Source organism: Peromyscus eremicus, chromosome 5, assembly GCF_949786415.1.
Source record: "Peromyscus eremicus chromosome 5, PerEre_H2_v1, whole genome shotgun sequence".
NCBI classification, from domain to species: Eukaryota; Metazoa; Chordata; class Mammalia; order Rodentia; family Cricetidae; genus Peromyscus; species Peromyscus eremicus.
The window spans coordinates 118,999,881-119,021,530 of NC_081420.1; the positions used below are offsets into that span (position 1 = coordinate 118,999,881).

Genomic DNA, 21,650 nt, shown 5'->3' on the forward strand with positions numbered 1-21,650 from the left:
AAGCCTTTTTTTTTTTTAGAATTAATCAGTACTCTATATGACCATTCATATCTTAGCGAAGTTTAAAATGTATATATATATCTATATATCTATATATCTATATTAATCTTGTAAGTTTTGATATAAAATTTATACTTTAAGAAAAGTTTAAAGAATCAGAATAGAATCAAAGAGTTGAGATTAGTAATAGAATAGTCCCTTAATTAATTTGGCTTTTCTCCTGTCTCATAGCAGAAGATGGCTCTTTTATTCTGGCATGATACAGGGAGTTTGCATTTTCCTTTTAACAACATGCTTGAGTATAAAGAAGGAGAGAGCCATTCTCCAACTCCAAAGTCAGCTTTAAATTTTAATTGGACTGGGACTATTAGAAGACCAATAGTGTTAAATCTTTAGAGAAAAGCAGAAACAAACATTTAGGAAGACATAATTTTTTTTAGATAATATATACCCATACGCCATTTCACTCTGCTTCCTGGGATAGATGATTTGTCCCTTTTCTTCAGTTGTCTTATTTGTCCAGTGTTCTTCAGATTCCTTAACCTTCATTCTCCTAAAAGACAAAAACAAAAACCTTTCCCCAAGACTAATTTTGGGGATGTTCCTTTTTGGCAAGTTATTATCTGATTAAATGAAAAGACATGTGTTACTGGTATAAGTTAGTTTAAATTGGATGTTCATGTTGGTTGATGAGCTATCACCTCCTCTAATTAAGAGGTTTCTCTTGTTCAAATCGAACCTTTATCAATTTTGATGGTACCCACAACTTATCTTCTCCTGTAGAAACAAAAGCAAAACCTTGTCCCCAATGTAACACATACCCTGGTTTCCATTCTGAGGTCAGCACATCCTTAAAATATATAGGCTGATTTAATTCTGTAGTTTTTTCTATTATCCAATGTCTTTCTGCAGCTGTTGTTCCTTTCTCATTGGCATTAAGAAAATTCAAAGTTAATAGAGCATTATGTAGTCTATTTCTGGGGGTTTTTGTTGCCCCTTTCTGTTTATTTAGCATATCCTTTAGAGTTCTGTTTGATCTTTCTATAACTGCTTGACCTGTAGGATTATGTGGTATGCCTGTAATATGCTTTATATTGTAATAAACAAAAAACTGTTTCATTTTAACAGAGACATATGATGGAGCATTGTCAGTTTTGATTTGTGCAGGTATACCCATGATGGCCATAACTTCTAGCAAATGAGTGATTACAGAATCAGCTTTTTCAGAACTCAAAGCAGTTGCCCACTGAAATCCTGAATAAGTATCGATAGTGTGGTGTACATATTTCAGTTTTCCAAATTCTGCAAAGTGAAACACGTCCATCTGCCAGATTTCATTCCTTTGAGTACCCTTTGGGTTACATCCTGCTGGTAATGGCGTTTGATTGTAGAAGGAACAAGTAGGACATTTCTTTACTATTTCTTTGCCTTGTTGCCAGGTTATGGAAAAATCCTTTTTTAAACCTTTACTATTGACATGATGTTTTTTATGACATTCTGAGGCCTCCAGCACATTTCCTATTAATAACTTATCAATCTCATCATTGCCTTGTGCTAGAGGGCCTGGCAGACCAGTATGGGATCAAATGTGAGTTATATATAAAGGATGACTCCTTTTCCTGATTGTATCTTGTAATTGAATAAATAATGAAGTTAATTCTGAAGCATCAGGGATAAATTCTGCAGTCTCAATATGTAATACTACTCTTTCAGCATACTGAGAGTCAGTTACTATGTTGAGAGGTTCTGAAAAATCCATTAATACCAACAGAATAGCATATAATTCTGATTTTTGAACTGAATTATAAGGACTTTGAACCACTTTACTTAAATTTTCTGATTTGTAACCTGCCTTTCCTTGTTTGTTGGCATCTGTATAAAATGTACGAACTCCAGATATGGGCTTTACCCGTACAATTCGAGGCAAGATCCAATCAGCTCTCTTTATAAGATCAATTCTATCGCTTTTGGGATATTTGCTGTTAATTTCTCCCAAAAAATTACTGCAAGCTCTTTGCCAAGGTTCACTTTCTGTCCATAATTTTTCAATGTCCTCCTTAGTTAAAGGTACGACAATTTCTGCTGGGTCTATTCCTGCTAATTGACGAAGTCTCAATTTTCCTTTCCAAATCAAGTCAGAGATTTTTTCCACATAAGTTTTTAATTTTTTGTTTGGTTTATTTGGTAAAAATATCCACTCTAATATAATATCTTCCCTCTGCATTAATATTCCTGTAGGAGAATGCCTAGAAGGTAAAATAACCAAAATGCAATCCAGCTTTGGATCAATACGATCCACGTGCCCTTCATGTACTTTCTTTTCTACCAAGGCCAATTCTTTCTCAGCTTCAGGTGATAATTCTCTTGGACTATTTAAGTCCTTGTCACCTTCTAAGGTTTTGAACAAATTATGCAGTTCATCATTTTTTACCCCAACAATAGTTCGTAGATGAGAAATATTTCCAAATAACCTTTGAAAGTCATTAAGAGTCTGTAGTCTATCTCTCCTAATTTGCACCTTTTGGGGTCTAATTTTTTGTAGCTCTATTTTATATCCTAAATAATTAATAGAATCTCCTCTTTGTATCTTTTCAGGAGCAATTTGTAATCCCCAGCAAGGCAAAATTTTCTTTACGTCTTCAAATATTCTTTCTAAAGTATCTGCATTTGAGTCAGCTAGTAAAATATCATCCATATAATGATAAAGTATAGATTTAGGAAATTTTTTACGTATCACTTCCAATGGCTGTTGTACAAAATATTGGCACAGAGTTGGGCTATTCAACATTCCCTGTGGGAGGACCCTCCATTGAAATCTTTTAACCGGTTGAGAATTATTATAAGTAGGCACTGTGAAAGCAAATCTTTCTCTGTCTTTTTCTTGTAACGGTATTGAAAAGAAACAGTCTTTTAAATCAATAACTATGAGAGGCCATCCTTTTGGTAACAGAATAGGCAGAGGAATTCCAGATTGTAGAGAGCCCATTGGCTGAATTACTTTGTTAATTGCTCTAAGGTCTGTTACCATTCTCCATTTACCAGATTTCTTTTTAATAACAAATACAGGAGAATTCCAAGGGCTGGTTGATTCCTCAATATGCTGAGCATTTAACTGTTCTTCTACCAGCTCTTCTAAAGCCTGGAGTTTCTCTGTTGTTAAAGGCCATTGCTGGACCCATACAGGCTTGTCTGTTAACCATTTTAAAGGTAGAGCTGTTGGTGTCTTTGGAAGATCATCAGTTGTTGTGCCCTGTTCTTGTATAATATGGATGGCTGGTGACCACTCAGAATAATGCCTTCTAATATTTCTCTCAGAAACATGTGCTAATTTATGATTTGTTTCTGAGATTGGAGGGATGTTAATCTGAGTATTCCATTGTTGCAACAAGTCTCGACCCCACAAGTTCATAGCTATGTTAGCTACATATGGTTTCAATTTTCCTCTCTGTCCTTCTGGACCTATACACTTGAGCCATCTTGCACTCTGTTTCACCTGAGATAATGTCCCAATTCCTAACAGTTGAACATTTACCTCCTGAAGAGGCCAAGTTGGATGCCAAAATTCTGGTGCAATTATGGTAATGTCCGCACCTGTGTCTACCAGACCAGACAACAAAACACCATTTATTTTTATCGATAATTTTGGTCTTTGTTCATTAATAAAAGTTTGCCAAAAAATTTTCTTTATATTTGCTCCTGAATTTTCTATTCTATCTGTTTCATCATCCTGACCAGCATGACTTATTCCAATAGGTATTTGGTTATTTAATTGCTCTGGGTAGGGGTTTCCTCTACGACTGCAGGAAAGGTTTGAACTGGCTTTGCTATTGAGGCCTGCATGAGGCCCCTCTGGGAGTTTCCCGAAGACTGAGGCAAAGGATTACCCTGTCTGTCCCTTGTTGATCTACATTCGTTGGTCCAGTGTTTTCCCTTACCACACCTTCTGCATACTCCAGAAGGAAGGGGCTTTCTGTTGCCATTGTTCCTTGAAGAAACATTGTTTCTAGGAATGACCTGTTTACAGTCCCTTTTCAAATGTCCTTGCTTTCCACATCCAAAACATCTAACATTCCTCAAACCTTTTGAAATTGCTTCTCCTACCCATGTATCATCATGCTCATGAGCTTCAACATTAACCGTATCTCTAATCCAATCTTCCAAAGGTGCAGATCTTGCCTTTAACGGCCTGATTATTGTTTTGCATGCTGCATTCACATTCTCAAAGGCCAAAGATTCAATTATTATCTTACTAGCTTCTGAATCCGGGACCATTCTCTTTACTGCTGAAGCCAGTCTTTGTAAAAAATCTGTGAAAGATTCTTTTGGGCCTTGTACAACCTTTGTAAATGACTCAGTTTTTTTTCCTGGTTCCTCAACTCTGTCCCATGCATTCAAGGCTGCTGTTCGACATAAAATTAGGGTTTGGACATCATATAAACATTGTGTTTGTGCTGAAGCATATTGACCTTCTCCAATAAGCTGATCCTGGCAGACTTGTATTCCTTTATCCCTCCACTGCTTTTCTATGTTTTTAGCTTCGTCCTTGAACCAAGTTAGCCACTGAAGCCTTTGACTGGGTTCAAGAACACCTTGTGCCAGCTCCCGCCAGTCCTGTGGTACAATCCTATTATATGTTGACCAAGAGTTTAACATCTGCTTTACATATGGGGAACGCATACCATAAGATACTATTGCCTCCTTAAACCTTCGTAAATCTATCATATCAATTGGAGCCCAAATATTTTGTGTAGTCATTTGATCAGGCGACTGCTGTACGGTTACTGGACAAACTAAGGGTGACTGTGTGAAAACAGGCTTTCTTTCTGTAACCCTATGATCCAATCTTGAAGCAGCTTCACTGTTAGTTTCTTCTGTCTGAGTTTTTACAGGTTTAATAGGTTTTTCTAAAGCTGTCATACTGGCACTTAAATTGACTAGCTTTTTAAATAGTAAAATGAGGATAAACATAGTAATAAAATGCATAATTCGATCAACAGTAATCTTCTCATATAGCTGTTCCATTGTCAGACTGTCTAAAAGTGCAAACAAATTTTTTTCCAATGTACACAGAAAACCCATTTTTTTTTTAATGTGGAAAATTTTTTTTTCTTTTAAATAATTTTCTTTAAAATATCTGATATGTTAAGTGACTTACCAAGTCCTTGTAGAACAGTACCAATCCGAGGGAATTTCAAACAGCCACCTAGTGTCCGAGGTGCGAGTCCAGAGAGAGAGAGAGAGAGAGAGAGAGAGAGAGAGAGAGAGAGAGCAAGCAAGCGTAGCCACAAGTTCTGCCTAAGAGCTTGAATCCAGCCACGTGTTCCCGCTTGAGCCTAGTCAAGCCTTGGCTCTGGCTACCTTAAGCTCCAACCACGTGCGTTGGTTTTACAGGCAGGGGCCCTGTTCGGCAGGGCAGGCCTGAGTTGTTTGTAACACTGGCTTTAAGCAAGTAGCTCAAGGTTGGTCCGGCCTGAGGCCAAGCCGACCTGGGCCCGGGCTAGGGAGCCGGCCGCCCTGGCGGGAAACCAGACCTGCCGGCCGCCCTGGCGGGAACCCGGACCTGCCGCCAAGCCAAGTTAAGCGGTTTTAATGGATTCTTATCACGTTGGGCGCCAAATGTAGATGTAACCAACCGTCTTATTAAATAAGAAACACAGAGCCGATTCAGAGAAGAAAGCCAAGAGGTCAGAACTAAGAGCCTTACCCTTCCTGCTTCAGCTATCCTGCTTCAGCCAAGAGAGCTCTCCGAAAAAGAGGCCTACTTCCTGTGTGTACATCTTTAAATACTCTAGATGTTCTGCCTTCTCATTGGTTGTAAACTAAACACGTGACTGCCTTGTCATTGCCTGTATGTACCGCCCTCCAGGTCCTTAAAGGCGTGCGCCACCACCGCCACGCACTTGCTATGGCTCTATAACTCTGACCCCCAGGCAACTTTATTTATTAACATACAATTAAAATCACATTTCAGTACAAGTAAAATACCACCACATTAGGTCTTTTGCCCCACCCCTTGGCATTGTTATAAAAAGCCCTTTTCAATAAAGGATGAGGCTGTTGGGTAATGATCTAAGCCCTACCAAAGCTATCCTGTGTTTCTGTCTTTCTCCTCATTGTCTAGGTCTCTCTTTCTATCTGATATTTTCTCTTCCGCTCTCCTCTCATAAGAACCCTTCAATAGGTGGGAGCAGGTCGGAGCTGGTCACCCAGCAGTCTCACACAGATGGCGTCCAGTGTGGCTTAGGTATAGAGGATAGAAGAGAGGGGGCACCACAGGTTGAGGGGGCATTCCCGGTAATGAATTAAAGGAGGTGGTGATATTTGTTCTTCAGGAGGAAAATTGTAAATATAAAGCAGAGTGGTTAAAATTAAGCTGCAGCAAGTAGTTAAAGTTAGGTTACAGCAAGTATCTCTCTCTGTCTCTGTTTCTTTCTCTCTCTCAATCTCTATCTGTCTACTAAATTAGGTCTAAAAATGCTAGTATAAGTTATAAAAGTTTTGTAAAGTTTAGTTTGAGAAATGTAGGCTTAGGTATATTAGGGTAGAATAGGCTTTAGGCATAGGGATATTGTGAAGACTTAGGTCTAACAGAAACTTAGGGTAGAGTAGTTTTTCCTCTGAGCCCAGACAGGATCTGGGACACAGAGAGTAGCATCCAGGACTGAGCAGACACTGTGAACCTGGCAGTCTGAGAATGGAAAGCCGCTTCAGAGACTGCTAGCTTCAGAAAGCAAGCAGCAGCAGCAGAGTGTGAGCAACTGCTGCAGCCAGGTGTCAGTGGCTGAGACCCTTGGGACATCGTCTCAGAGGCAGCAGATAGCTGTCAATAGCCAGTGTAGGCCAAGGGGTTCTTCATGCTTTCTGCCATGGTGGGGCCACGGCAAGGAGAGCACAGTCAGCCAGGGTGCTTGTGAGAGCCCTGGAGAGACATGGCTTGAGGCTACACTCAACCTTGGCATGCCAATATGCTGCAACTGGAGAGGTAAATGGCAGGTAGTGGTGGCAGCTTGGAATGTAGCAGAGACTTTAGACCCCAGTGGCCTTGGAGCCCAGCAGAGATGCTGCAGGAGAGGCAACCTTGGTGAACAGTGGAAATCATGCAGAGACAAGGCTGCTGCCCCAGGCAGAGAAGCAGCATCAGTGACTGGAGCAGAGGCCGCAGCTGGATGAGCAGCTGAGATGTGCCCCTGCATGGAAAGGCAGGCACATGAACTGCTGAGATGAGGTAGAGCTGAGCTCCATGCTGAACAGCTGAGACACTGGAAGCCAAGAGCAGCCTGAGCTCTCAGCGGCAGGATATGGCTGAGCATGGAATTGCCATGGGGGCATTATTCGGCCATGCAAGAAGGGCAGTATGCAGAGGACCCCCAGCAAAGCAGGTAATGGAACCAAGGTACAGTGGCCACTACTGGCCGAGGCTGGGTTTCCTCCTGGACCTGAGGTGCTGCTTGAAAGCTGTAGGTCATAGCAGGTGGTGGCATTCAGGTGTGCAGTGTGAAGTGAAAAAGAACCCTCAGGGTCTCAGGACACTGGGGTTCTGGGCAGATGGGCTGGTTATGGGAGGCACAGGCAGACTGGGACTGCGGAAGCTGAATGGAGCCAGCAGCAAAAACTGCAGTTTGTTTGCTAGTGGTTCATGCTGGCTGTATGAAGATGTCTTCCCCAGCTAGTTAGCAGCTTTTTCCTGGAGCAGCTTTTGCCTAGGGGAAGGCTAACTGAAAAAGTCTCTGTAGCTGAGAGTGAGGCTTCAGAGATGCTGGTTTGAACTGAATTATTATAGTCAGTGGAACTCTAAGACTGGTATCAGAACTGACTTTTTGAACTTTTCAAACTTAAGAAATGGGATGGACATGAGTGATTCAATTGCAATGGGACTATTTTTATTTCACCTATGCATGTAGTATATATACATTATTAACTATGACAACTTATGAACTGTTTTGTGGAATTGTTTTGTGTATGCATATATGCTTTATTAACTGTGGTGACCCACAAACTGTTTGGTGTAGAAATAGAACTGTGTGTGTAGAAATGAAAATGTTTTGTGTAGAAATGAAGAAATTTGTTTTTTCTACCCAGGCTCAAGATGCAGCATAAAAAAGTATAAAGAAAAGGGGGAGTTAATATTCCTCAGTCCCTTTAATTAAAAAAAAATTTCTTGTTCTTTGAATGGGTTAATGTTAGCCTGTATTAATGTAACCTATGTTTTGTTAGCAAGAAATGCAAAAAGTTCTATTAAGAAATTGCTTTTGGGGCCAGGCGGTGGTGGCACACGCCTTTAATCCCAGCACTTGGGAGGCAGAGGCAGGCGGATCTCTGTGAGTTCGAGGCCAGCCTGGTCTCCAAAGCGAGTTCCAGGAAAGGCGCAAAGCTACACAGAGAAACCCTGTCTTGAAAAAAAAAAAAAAAGAAAGAAAGAAAGAAAGAAATTGCTTTTGGATGTTTGCTAAAGTTTGTAAAGTGTAAATAGTTCTACTAAGAGTTTACTTTTGAATGTCAGTTTGTGAGAATTGTAATTATGTATAGTAATATTTATGCTAGAATTATTATGTTAACCTGTTAATGGTGGTGCTAAGGAGTCCTTAGATTTGATGCAGTTGCATCAGGAGTTTATTGGCTTTTGAAAAAGGGCTTGGTGCAACTAAGACTGCTATAGATATCTTAGACCCTTTCAAAAAGGCTGTTCCATCTTTATCATTCTCTACTCCTTTACTAGAAGGCCTAGCAGCCATAAGGAGCAGGAGTATTGCTATAATTATTACAGCTATTTGCAAGTTCTTCGAGGAAAATAGCTTCAGAGTTGCACACAGAGTTAAGCTCTGTACCCTCACTTTAAAAATTTATTTTATTAATAAGGGGGAGCCCAAATTACTCAGGGTCAGAGAATCTGAGCTTGCTTTACCCAGCAGGGCTGCATAAGGAGATAATTTGGCCACAGGTGGGTTTACCAGGTGTTTGGCTGTACAGTGTGCTTTGATTTTGCAAGGGGGAGGTCTTTTGCATCTCCCCTTGGCATATTATAAAAAGCCCTTTTCAATAAAGGACAAGGCTGTTGGGTATTGACCCAGCTCCTCCTGAAGCTATCTTGTGTTTCTATCTTTCTTCTCACCATCTAGGTCTCTCTTTCTATCTGATATTTTCTTATCCCTCTCTCCTCCACCTAAGAACCCTTCAAAAGGTGGGAGTAGGTCAGAGATGGACTCCCACAGACTCCCACATCCAATGTCCCTAACAACAAGGATGAGGGGAATTGCACATACCAGGGCTGAGCCAGTCCCCACAGACAGGAGCTCAAGGTAATAACTAAGGATGGAGCCTGGGACTTGTCCAGGCTTGCCCCAAGTGGAAAAACTGTAGCCTTAAAGAGCCCCTGCTAACCCTAGCTAATTAGAATGTACTAACATGATTGCCACTCATATAAGCCAATTGTATCTGGGATGACCTAACTGTTCCTGAAACTCCCCTCAGCTGTGTATAAAAGAGCCTGCAAGTTTCTCTCAGGGTCACCTTTTTGCCTTTGTGTGAGATGTGTGGCCCCAGCATGCTGGTACCATTATTATCAAGATAATAAACACTCTTGTTGATTGCATATGTGGATGGTGGTCTTTCATGGGACTTCTCTAGGACCATAACAAGTTTGTTTACTTATGCTGGAGATTGAACTCAAGGCCTCCTTGATGCTAGGAGTATTTTATTTTTAATTGTTTTTACTGCAGCTATCTACAGTATGGACCTGATATTATGGTACACATAGAGAAATAGTTACTATACTTAAATAAAATAACACTTTCATCTACTGAAGGATTCACTGATGAATCAATTTTAGTGAAAAGTGAGAAAAAGCATATTTCATATACACATGATACATAAAGATTGTTCAGAGTCAACACACTAGTTATCTACGATAAGATATATTTGTTCTTACAGAAATGACCAATAATCTTTTGTAATGTCAGTTGGTTGTGGTCTCTTCTCTAATAATGATTGCCGTCAATACAGACATTAGTCATTGTGTGGTTTCCATTATACAAAAACTGCATGCATTCTTTTAGCCAAATAATTGTTTCCTGGGACTCAACCACACTGTAATCAGGAAGCCCCTTCTTGGGGAAACACACTTGGTACTTTCCAGTAGGACTCAGCTCCTGTGAGTCCTTGTGGAAACACACATACCTGGAATCTTGTTTCCTGGCAAGTAGGAAGCCCTGCTGGAGTGGATGGTAACATGGTGGGTGCTGGGTGTTAGGTGTACATGTGTCTGGGCCACATGTCTTCACAGGCCATGATGCTGGCACCATGGGGAAAGGCAGCTGAGCAGGAAGCCAGGAAAAGGGTGGCCAAGCCCAGCTTGTGAAGGCAGTTAAAATTCTCATCCTGCCCTTTTCTGAAATGTGACAAATAATGGTCTTAGTTCCTATCCTATTGAAGAAAATGGTGTGAGGTCCTCGGACATGGCTGGCCTGAATCTTAGAATCTCTTAGTTTCTGAGGTAATTTTAGTATTGCTTCCCCAGGACAAGATCAAAAGTATAAGCCTGGTTATGGGAAGTGTTTCATTTCTAAACACTTGAAATTTTTTTCTTGTTTTTGTTAGTGTGTGTGTGTCTGTATGTGGTGTATTTATACTTGTGTGTCCACATCTGTTCACACAAGTACATGTATAGGGACGAAATGTCAACATGAAGTATCTTTTGCTAATTCTTCCCCACCTTTCCTTTTTAATACCTCTCATTCATCCCCCAAAGCTCCCAGTTTGCCTAGAATGGCTGACCTTCACACTTTGGGGATTGACCTGGGCCTCCCCTTCTGTTACAGTTTCCTCTGAGATTAAAACATTCCATCCTGCAGGAAGTTCCTTAAGCACAAAGGTAAACAACTCAAAAAGGAAGTACCTGAAACTGACCAGATTCACTAGCCCCCACCCTGCCTGAGTAAGCAATAAAAGTTGAGAGTCCCTCTCAGATGTGAAGGAATGTCTTTGCTGAGTTGCAAAGACATTCACAGGAGAAAAGTTGAAAGATGAGACCAGACCAGCTGCTGGGAAGAGGTTCAGACCAACTGAGTCACCTGGAAAGGACACTGTCCCACCTGTTGTGCTGCCTGCAGGCTGTGCAGTGTGCTCCAGGGTTCCAGGTCTGTGAGCTGATACCCATGCTGTGGTGGGCTGTGGTGATACAGCTGTCTTTGAGTCATTTCTGCTCCTGTCAGTAACCAACCTCTCACCCATATTCCTATAAGTAGCCCCAACAAAACTCATGGGTTCACCAAGGTTGTCTGGTGTAGGTTCCCTATTTGGGGGGATTGATGTGTGTGTTGAGTCTCACCAGTGAAAGTGTTGTCACATACTACTACCACCCACACTAGCTTTGCACTTACAGGGGTTCTAGAATATTCAGGGCAATCTTTGGCATTAAAACACACTTTTTACTTTTTGATAATCCCATGTCTGTTGCTGGGTCCTAACAGCTCCTCGGGGGAGGGGGTGAGAAGGTACAGTGTCAATAACATAGACACAAGGAGTCAGGTGAAGGTAAACAGCAGACTCTTTTATTCAGTAATGGGGAAGGCCTTATATACCCTCCTCCCAGTACCCAAGATGTGTTCTGATCTGGTGGCATTTAGTGGTCGTCCCTCATTGGCTGGGCATGATCAGGATCTCTGGGTGCCTGTTGCTAGGCCCTCAAGCAGACTCCAGGTTGGCTCATAAGGAAGTAGATCATGTGCATGCCTTGGCAACTGGTTTGAGCCAATTTCCTTGACCCTATGAGCCTGTCCTACTACACATGCCCAGGCATTGTTAAAGTTTGGCTATTTTCTTCTTTTTTGTTTTTCGAGACAGGGTTTCTCTGTGTAGCTTTGCGCCTTTCCTGGAACTCACTCTGTAGCCCAGGCTGGCCTCGAATTTGCAGAGATCCACCTGCCTCTGCCTCCTGAGTGCTGGGATAAAAGGTGCGCGCCACCACCGCCCGGCTTGGCTATTATTTTCAATGAAAGGCAATGGCCTCCCCTTTAATAAGTAGGTCAAAAGGCAAAAATACATTCTAAATAACTAGTGATCTAGCTATGACAATAGTAGATGAAGAAAGCAGTCCACAGGACCCACATATCATATCCTGTATTGTTCATACAGTCACCTCCAGGATCAGGGTTAAGGTGAGTGCAGTAGACAAGAAAGTGACCTCCTACACTCATCTTGAGCCCTTCAGACAGCACCTTTTCTTTATAGCCTTGTTCTCCACCAGGTTCTATCAGTCAAAACCTCTGATCCCCAAGGGACATGGCCAGAGCTTGCTAGGAATTATCAGAGAGTGCCTAGTAGAAGGAGCAATCTCAGGGGAGGCACCCAAAACATTGGCCATCTTTTGTCATCAGGTCCCCTGGAGAATGTCTAGATCCCTTGTTGGCAGCAGAGTTTTCTTTCAAAAAGCTTACAAAGAAGAGAATAAAGGACACTTCCAGCCTTAGATCTAGAAAGCATGTCTAATCATCTGTTTCCATGAACCTTGAAAAACCATGCACTCACCTGGGCACACTGTTCTTCAGGCTGGGTGGGACAGCTCCCAGGTGGAGTTGCATAGACACACCCTATAAAGTGTTTTTCCCCTCCCCCAGTCTTTCCTCAACAGGGAGCCCAGCAGCTGTGATCATTAATCCTTAGTGCCAACAGGAACCATTCTTCTGTATCTAAATCCAACCTAAATTCCATGACTTTTCTCTAAAAGCACATTCAGACCCTCAGTTTCTAACCATGGCTTCACTCAAGACTGGAAGAGGAGCTAGAAAGAGCTGGGGCTAGTCTTATACATGCCTGATGTTGTCATTTATTTTGGTAGATGTCTCCATCTTGGCTTTTCCACCAAAGAGAGGATGTTTGAATCTAACACATGGCAACATTCTCTGCTTCCTGAGTCAATGTAGAGGTGAACAAGTTACTTCTGGGACTAACACCCAGCAGCAAAGCTTGACCCTAAAAAAATCTCACTTAGAGTATTCTTTCCACATGTATTATACTAGAACTGGAGTTCACAAACTTTAGAAATAGCCTGAGCTGGGCATAGTGGCTCATGCCTGTAACCCAAGCATTCAATAGGCTGTAGTAGAAAGATGTCTAGTTAGAGGCCAGTGTGGGCTACCTGACAGGACTGACTGCCTCAAAAAACAACACAAAATAAGCTGGGTTTTTAAAACATATTTTTAATCCCAGCACTCAGGAGAAGGAGGAGGGTAGATTTCTGATTTTGAGGCCAGCCTGGTCTACACAGTGAGTTCCAGAACAGCCAGGGCTATATAGAAACCCTGTCTCAAAACCAAAACTAAACAAAAAACAACCACCAAAACCAACCCAGAATCACCTCCAGTAATAGCATGGAGCCTTAGCTTAGTAGTTCTCAAAATGGGTTCCTGGGGCTACACAAGTACCAGCATCGTCACTGCAGCTGTGAGAGAGGGTGAAGAAGTGTGACTGGGGTGTTGGTAGGTAGCCTTGGTACGATTTGGTGTTTCATGGACTGCAGGGTGTCACTGACAGAATCCTGGGATTGATGGTGACATGGAGTGAGAAACATGCCCCAGAGAGAGACTGTCTATCACCAGGATCTAGTCTCCACCTCAGAAAGTTTTAAGAGACTATAAACACTCAGGGAATTTGACCTTCTGTGACCTACGACTGCAGGACTTCTCTTACATGGAAACCAAATACATCAAATCCAGGGCCTCTGAGTTCCTGTCCCATGAGGATGGAGGAAATCTCAATCCTTGCTAAATCATGAGAAAATTGAAGAGGTCTAGAAAGTTCGAGGAAGAGCCTTCCCATCACCGCTATTCACCCTCTTTTCTAAGTTCATGTGGTCGGTCACCTGGAGACTGCATGAAGGCTCCTGTGTCAAATGGAGCCTAAAGTTTGTAGCCCACTCTTCATTCAGGTGATACTTCACTGTCACTGTCACTCAGGTGACTTTTTTTTTTTTTTTTAGAAACTAGAAGATTACCTCTAGACACAGCTTATGATGTCTGTCATTTCCACACTTTTCACCGGCTAACAACAAATAAACAAATAAACCGAGAAAGCAACTCTACATGAATGCTGAAAAGAAAGAAAATGAAGGCACATGTGCAACAAATTTGCCTATGTGTCTTGTAAAAACTAAAACTTATAAAACTAATGCCACTCATTTTAGGGTATCTATGTATTGACTATGTTAGAAATAGTTCATATGCAACCAGTGCAAAATATTATTAGCAAGATATTTTGTACTTTTTACATAGTAGTCATTGACATTTCAGTATCGAGTATCTTTTTTTTAAAAAAGATTTTTTATGTGTGAGAGTTTTGCCTACATGCATACTACATTCATAAAGTCCCATGGAGCCAGAACTCCTAGAACTGGAGTTAAAAGGAGCTGTGAGCTGCCATGTGGGTGCTGGGAACTGAACTCCAACCCTCTTCAAGAAGCAAATGCTCTTAACCACTGAGCCACCTATCCAGGTCCTCACTATATATCTTTTACTTGTAACACATCTCAGTTCAGACTAGCCGAATGTCAAGTGCTCAGGAACCACACTTGGTAGGTGATAGCACCAGTGTGCACCAGACAGAGTGGGTAAGCACTGGTGCAGGGTCAGGTCTGATGCTGCCAGATTCCATATGCAAGATGTGTAAGGTCAGGAACTGTGTCCGAAGACTAAAACAGCTAATATAACAGTACGTGTGTACAGTGCTTACGTGGAGCAAGAGCTAGTCCAGAGAGTAGCTAATAAGTCACCTCACTGAAGCAACAGCCAATAATGCAATGCTGCCACTCCACTCCATGGGGGTCCCGACTTCCAGTCCTCCCACATCTTGCCCCAAATTCAGAACTTTTAAGCTATAGCACATAGGGTTTCTCAGGGTAGCTTGGCTTCTGAGTAGCATTGCAGTCTCATCTACAGAATGAAAATAAAGGTAATCCCATGCTCATACACCAAGATGCTGTGACGTGTCAGTGATGCGGAAAGCAATGCAGAGTTAGCGCATGACATGGGGAGTGACACACAGGACGAACACACGTCTCGGGAGGGAGTCGGTGCCTGTGCTCAACAGAGGCATCCCGCAGTCCCCAGGAGCCCGTGGAGTGTGACAGACAGCAGGGGAGCGAGAGCTAAGTCTGAAGCAAGAGGAAGCTGTGAGCAGGGCTTCAGTCTTCCCCACAGACCCCCAGCCGTGTAGTCCACAAAGTAAGAAAGCATTGCTTTCCTTTCCCCAGTATGATGGAGGTCATTTCATACTAGCAGTTTGGCTGGACTTGACATATTAGATGGACAAAATCCATCACACTGTCACCCCTCGGCCCTCACCAGAAGTTACACTAATGCTACACACAGGGAAGTCTTGTGACGAGTTCTGTGATTATAAATCAGACATTTTGTGTTCTTTGGCAAATCTCTTACCTTCTCTGGGTTGCTCTGGGTATAAAATAAAATGTATGAATTGAATAATCCCTTAGATTTCTTCCAGTGAGGGAACTATACATATGCTTAATGCTTTATTTAGACACAAAAATAGAAGAATGAGCTGCTCTTAAGATATCTTTTCATGGATTCAGGTCTGGTCCATAATCACCACCACAGACACCCACATCACTCCTGGTTTGAGCGCATCCTCAGACAACACGATGGTGCTGGGCTCACAGTTCCAGGCTGGCTCTGGACCTGTTCTTCACAGTCCCAGGAAAGCACCTGTAGGGACTCATAAGACCTTTTTTTTCTCTTCATTCTGTGGTCATGAACTTCCATTGAAACTGATCAGTGTTTTTACATGGATATTGATGACTCTGGTACCTTTAATACAATGAACAGTTTAATCTTTTCATAGATTAAAATGGAAGTAAATAAAAATTCTTACAGATTTATAAAGTGCTCAGATTGTCACTAAGAAAGAAATTTCCACATTTTTCTTCAAGCCCAACTTTAACTTTGCCTGTTTTCCATGCAAACATTCTTATACTTTCTACCATTAAAAGCCAGAATAACGTAGTACTATTGTGTTCACTCGGCCTCTCCTCCTTCACTCTCAGATAAACAGTATTTACACTACATGGGGTCTTTTTCTTTTCTCTTTCCCTCCCTCCCTCCCTCCCTCCCTCCCTCCCTCCCTCCCTCCCTCCCTTCCCTTCCTTCCTTCCTCCCTCCCTCTTTTCATCCCTCCCTCCCTCCCTCCCTCTCCTCTTTTCTTTCTTCCTTTTCGTTGGTATGCTGAGGCCCGACCCCAGGCCTAGTGTGTACTAGATAGGCACTCTATCACTAAGCAATAGTCCCTGCCTACCATTCACATTTGAATGGCTATCATAGACATACAATGTTGATATAAGAAACTATCAACAGGACTTCTCTAGAAGGTGACACTTTGCTTAAGGTGAGGTATGGAACTCTGGCACATACTTACCATTAGAGCACTCTCCCAGGAGGTCAAGGCAGGATGCTGGATAGTTTAAGGCCAGACCAGGTTACATGAGTGAGTTCAAGGTAAATACAGGCAACATAATGAAATTCTCTCTCTCCCTCTCTCTTTCTGATACACACACACAGAGTTCTGAAGTTAGGCAGCAAGTGTCAGCTGTATGACCTTGGGCAAGTTCATACTGAAGAGCCCCAGTTTTCCCATCTGTAAAATAGGGCAAGAATTTGCTTTCTCACAAGGATGTAGTAAGGACTAGGCACTGTAGCAGTAATTAGAAGCTGTTATCAGAAGAAAGATAAAAAATCAGGGTCTGAGATGTCAGAACAACTCAATTAAAAGCAAGAGAAATTGGCCAAGTCTTGGAGTTTGGATAAATAGGGAGGGGTGGACAGCCCGGCAGAGGGGAGTTGGAAGGAGGTTATAATGGTGGGAGGGTCAGCAGTTTGTTGCAACTATCCAGAAATAAAATGATGCTCCCAATACCCCCAACTGAGTTGCTAATAAAGGAAACAGACGTAGAAGAAAGAATCCACAAGGTTTGGAAACTGTTTGCTAAGGAGGCTAAAGAAAGGTCTGAAATGACTGGCATTTAGAAAGCTTGGAAAAATAACACAATCAATACAGCATCTGAAGGGGGCGCTATTGGCAGTCAGTGTTATAAATGGTGGGAATGTGGTCTGAGCATCCATTCTCCAGGCAACCTTTACTAAATGCCCACAAGTGCAGGTCAAGTGCTGGAGGCTATACAGATGAAACAGTGCACTCTGTCTCTCTAGGGCTGGTAATGGAGACCAGTGTAACAGTAGAAAACTACAAACAATGAGATGAGTGACTAGGAGGGATGCACCCATGTGCTGTTACAGCAGCACACAAAGAGAAGATCCTGGGCTGTGGAGAGAATTTCCTGTTCCCTTTGAACAGGAAAAAGCACTCACTGGCATTGTTGAGGAGCTCTGGTGAACCTCTCTGTGACTGTTATGTCACACTGCTATGTATGCACTTGATCCCCCGTAGGCCCTGAACTGCAGCTCATCAGCTCTAGGTCTGCTGTCTTTTCTGGAAACCTATCTCTAAGCCCCTAGTGAGTAGGAACCATCTTATAACTGCCTAGTCCCAGTGCATTAGTACCATAGTATGTCTGGGTCCTGGAGAAGTTCCACAAAAGACCACCACACACACACAATCAGCAAGTGTTTGTTATTCCATCATGCTGGGGCCGTCCATTCCACACAACGGCAACAACCGACAACCGTGAGAGGAGCTCAGAGGCTCCACTGAAGTACAGCTGAAGGGGAAGTCCTAAGGCAGCCAGATCATTTTAGATATGATCGGCTTAAGCAAGCGGCAATCATATTAGTATGTTCTAATTGGCCAGGGCTAGTAGGAGCTGGCTAAGGCTACAGTTTTTCCCATTTGGGGGCAGGCCTAGACAAGTCTCAAGCTCTGTCCTTATTTGGTTATCACCTTGAGCTGCTGACTGTGGCTCAGGCCTGGTCTGGCCTGATACTGCATGTACCAGGCCTCTTTATCCTTGCTATCAGGGGTGTTGGAGATTGACTGTCCTTTGTTCATGGCTCCCTCAGAAACTGCTTACTCAGTCTCGGGAAACTGAAATTGAGACCTGATCTCTGAGAGAAGACTGAATAACAACCTGTTTTGGCATCTGCTCTGTCCTCTCAGTACAGTACCAAGCATGCTGTAAATCATGTTAAACAATTTAGCAGAGGGCTGGGAAGATGGTTAAATGGATAAGAGCACTTGCTACACAGAAACAAGGCCCCAGTTTGGATCCCCAGCACCTACATAAAAGCCAGATGTTGTAGCACACACCTATAACCCCAGAACTATAGAGGATGGAGACGGGGGAGTCACTGGGCCTTGCTGCTGATGGTCTAGTCCAGATTCAGTGAGAGCCCTGTCTCAAGGAAACAGAATGAAGAGTGATAGAAAAGAGACACCTGGCATCTTTTGGATTCCACACAGGCACGGGCATGTGCACTCATGCACACATACCTCACACACAATAATTTAACTCTAGGCACAAGCTAACCAAAATATATGCATCTCTCTGTTCACAAGTCCATGATTTTCATGGACTCCCATGGACAGCACTTTGGTGTAATTCACCACTGCCCTATAAAATGTTCTGATCAGGAAACCGAGGAACAGAAAGGTTGACTTGTCTGATGTCAAAGGAAGTCCAGGGTCCTGCAGAACAGCTCTGGGCTATCCTCCTGATCTCTATACAGTCCAAAGGGTCATCGTGTGGTCAAGAAAATAGGGTGTGGTGAGTCTTTGAGGGCTTACTAAAGATATGAGTTCAATTTCCTGCTTCTCTTAAGCATGGCAACAGTCTGGAGAAAACCTGGAACTTTCTGTCACTGAAGACCTGACATTCTAAACCTGTAAGTTCACTGTCAACTGGTAAACTGACTGTGGAACATTTGATCCCAGTGTGTATAGGTAAAAGCTTTTAACCATAACTTCACTTCCTGAGTCCTCGTCATGATACTAGACATTACTAATGTTTTCCCTTCCTTCTCTCAAGGGCAATTTTCTCAGAATGCTTTGAAATGATAAATATTTTTTGTTGTCTCTTAGTTAAAATTAATGTAGCACTTATGTTTGAGACTCTAAATATTATCCTCTATTCTCATTTCTTCCATCCTGCCATTTCTCACCCAGAACAATGGCAGCCACAGCATCTAAGAGGTGGTCCGGGGCTGGGGATAAGGCCAGGATAGAGTGAATGCTTGGCACACATGAGATCTTGGATCCAATCTTCAGCAAAGAAAGAAGGAAAGGAAACATGGAGGAAGCGCAAAGGGGAGGGAGAGCTAAGCTTCCTATCTACAGTGGAAAGAAATAAATGAGTTCATCCTCTATCAGGCTTGATGATGGAGAATACCAAAAGAAAAATGTCAAAGCCCTGTCTCAGACTTTTACATTTTCTTCCTTCAAAATATTTTTCAACACAGGCCACACCTGCCAAAAAACAGGTAAGGCTGCCCACAGACCTTCTCTCTCTCTCTGTTCCCAGATTCATTTCTAGCATTGTAACAGAACACTAGATACAGCCTTCCCTCACTCCTACCCACATCTGCTGTGGATCCCACAAACCACCCCCTTCTAACCTCCCTTATCCCCCTTTTGGCTATGTCCCAGACCCCAACTCCAGCAGGCACCCCTTGCCAATTCAAGGGCAGCTCCCCCATGAGCAACAAGTAGGCTGAAGGTGGACCCACACTTCTCTTTCTGCTCCTAAGATCCAACCCCCCAATCACATCCCCAGCTCTGTAGCAGGAAACTTTCTCTCTCCTTTCCCTCTCTGATCCCATCTCCAACAGATCACAAAGAACTTCTCCTCCAACCTTTCTTCCCCCAACTCATCCCAGTATCCCAGCCTCCAACAGAAGCAGGCATTCCCTCTAAACACACCAGCTCAACAGGCTAGGAAAACAGGCAACACACAGCCATCGAAAAATCTAGAGAGGAAACAGAAACCAAGGAACAAAACACCCATTCAGCAAAGACAAGACCAGAAATTAGCACCTAGACCTTTAATCACCCCAAACCCAGATGCCGAAATACCAGCTTAAAAACAGAATCAACAACATCTAGGGTAATATGTCTTTACTAGAACCCAGCTATTCTATCACAGCAGGCCCTGAATATTCCAACATAGCTGAAGCACAAGAAAAAGACCATAAAACCAACTGTATGAAGATAATAGAGGTGCTTAAAGAGGAAGTAAATAAATCCTTTAAAGGAATCCAGGAAAACAAAAACAAACAATTGGAGGAAATGAATAAATCCCTTAAAGAAAGCCAAGAAAGGGGCTGGAGAGATGGCTCAGAGGTTAAGAGCACTGACTGCTCTTCCAGAGGTCCTGAGTTCAATTCCCAGCAACCACATGGTGGCTCACAACCATCTGTAATGAGATCTGATGCCCTCTTCTGGTGTGCAGGCATACATGCTGTATACATAATAAATAAATAAATCTTAAAAAAAAAAATAAAAAAAATAAAAATAAAATAAAATAAAAAATAAAAAAGAAAGCCAAGAAAAAAACAAACTGAAGGAAACTAATAAAACTGTTCAAGACCTGAAAATGTAAATAGAAGCAATAAAAAAAAATACAAATTTTGAGGGAATTCTGGAAATGAAAATTAGGAATTCAAACAGGAACTACAGAGGCAAGCTTCCCCCAACAGAATATGAGATGGAAAAGAGAATCACAAGTGTTGAAGATATGATAGAAGAAATGGATACACTGGTCAAAGAAAACGTTAAATCTAAAAAACTCCTGACATAAAACATCCAGGAAATCTGGGTCACTATGAAAAGACCAAACCTAAGACTAAAAGGAATAGAGGAAGAAGAATCTCAGCTCAAAGGCCCAGAAAAATGTTTTCAACAAAATCATAGAAGAAAAATTTCCTAACTTAAAGAAGGACATGCCTATAAAGGTACAAGAAGTTTACAGAACACTAAATAGACTGGACCAGAAAAGTCCCCTTTCCACACAATAATCAAAACACAAAACATACAGAACAAAGAAATAACATTAAAAGCTGCAAAGGAAAAAGACCAAATAATATTTAAAGTCAGACCTGTTAGAATTACAGCTGACTTGTCAGTGGAGATTCTAAAATCCAGAAGGGCCTGGACAGATGTGCTGCAGATTCTAAGAGACCACAGATGCCAGTCCAGACTACTATACTCAGAAAAACTTTCAATCACCATAGAAGGATAAAATAAGATATTCCATGATAAAGTCAAATTTAAATATCTATCTACAAATCCAGCCCTACAGAAGGTGCTAGAAGGAAAATTCCAACCTAAGGAGGTTAACACACATATGAAAATACATGAAATAATCTCACACCAGCAAAATCAAAAGAAAGGAAACACACACAACAAACAACAACAAAGTAACAGGAATCAATAATCATTGATCATTGATATCTCTCAATATCAATGGACTCCATTCACTAAAAAAAGACAAAGACTAACAGAGGTATGTGAAAACAGGATCCATCCTTCTGCTACATCCAAGAAACACACCTCAACATCAAAGACAGACATTACTTCAGGGTAAAGGGTTGGAAAGAGATATTCCAAGCAAATGGACCTAAGAAGCAAGCTGATATAGCTAGCCATATTATCTAACAAAATAGACTTCAAGCCAAAACTAATCAAAAGAAATAGGGAAG

At 42.0% G+C, this 21,650-nt stretch overlaps 1 protein-coding gene across 1 annotated transcript in view; it reads right to left on the minus strand.

The window, feature by feature from the left end:
* Reeld1 (reeler domain containing 1) overlaps nt 1-11,226 on the minus strand; it is a 28,520-nt gene extending 17,294 nt beyond the window's left edge. The window contains 4 exon segments of the mRNA XM_059263078.1: nt 6,579-6,594; nt 10,174-10,245; nt 10,248-10,384; nt 11,216-11,226. Of these exon segments, the coding sequence (XP_059119061.1) occupies nt 6,579-6,594; nt 10,174-10,245; nt 10,248-10,384; nt 11,216-11,226 (236 nt within the window).
* Nucleotides 11,227-21,650: the final 10,424 nt, after the last annotated feature.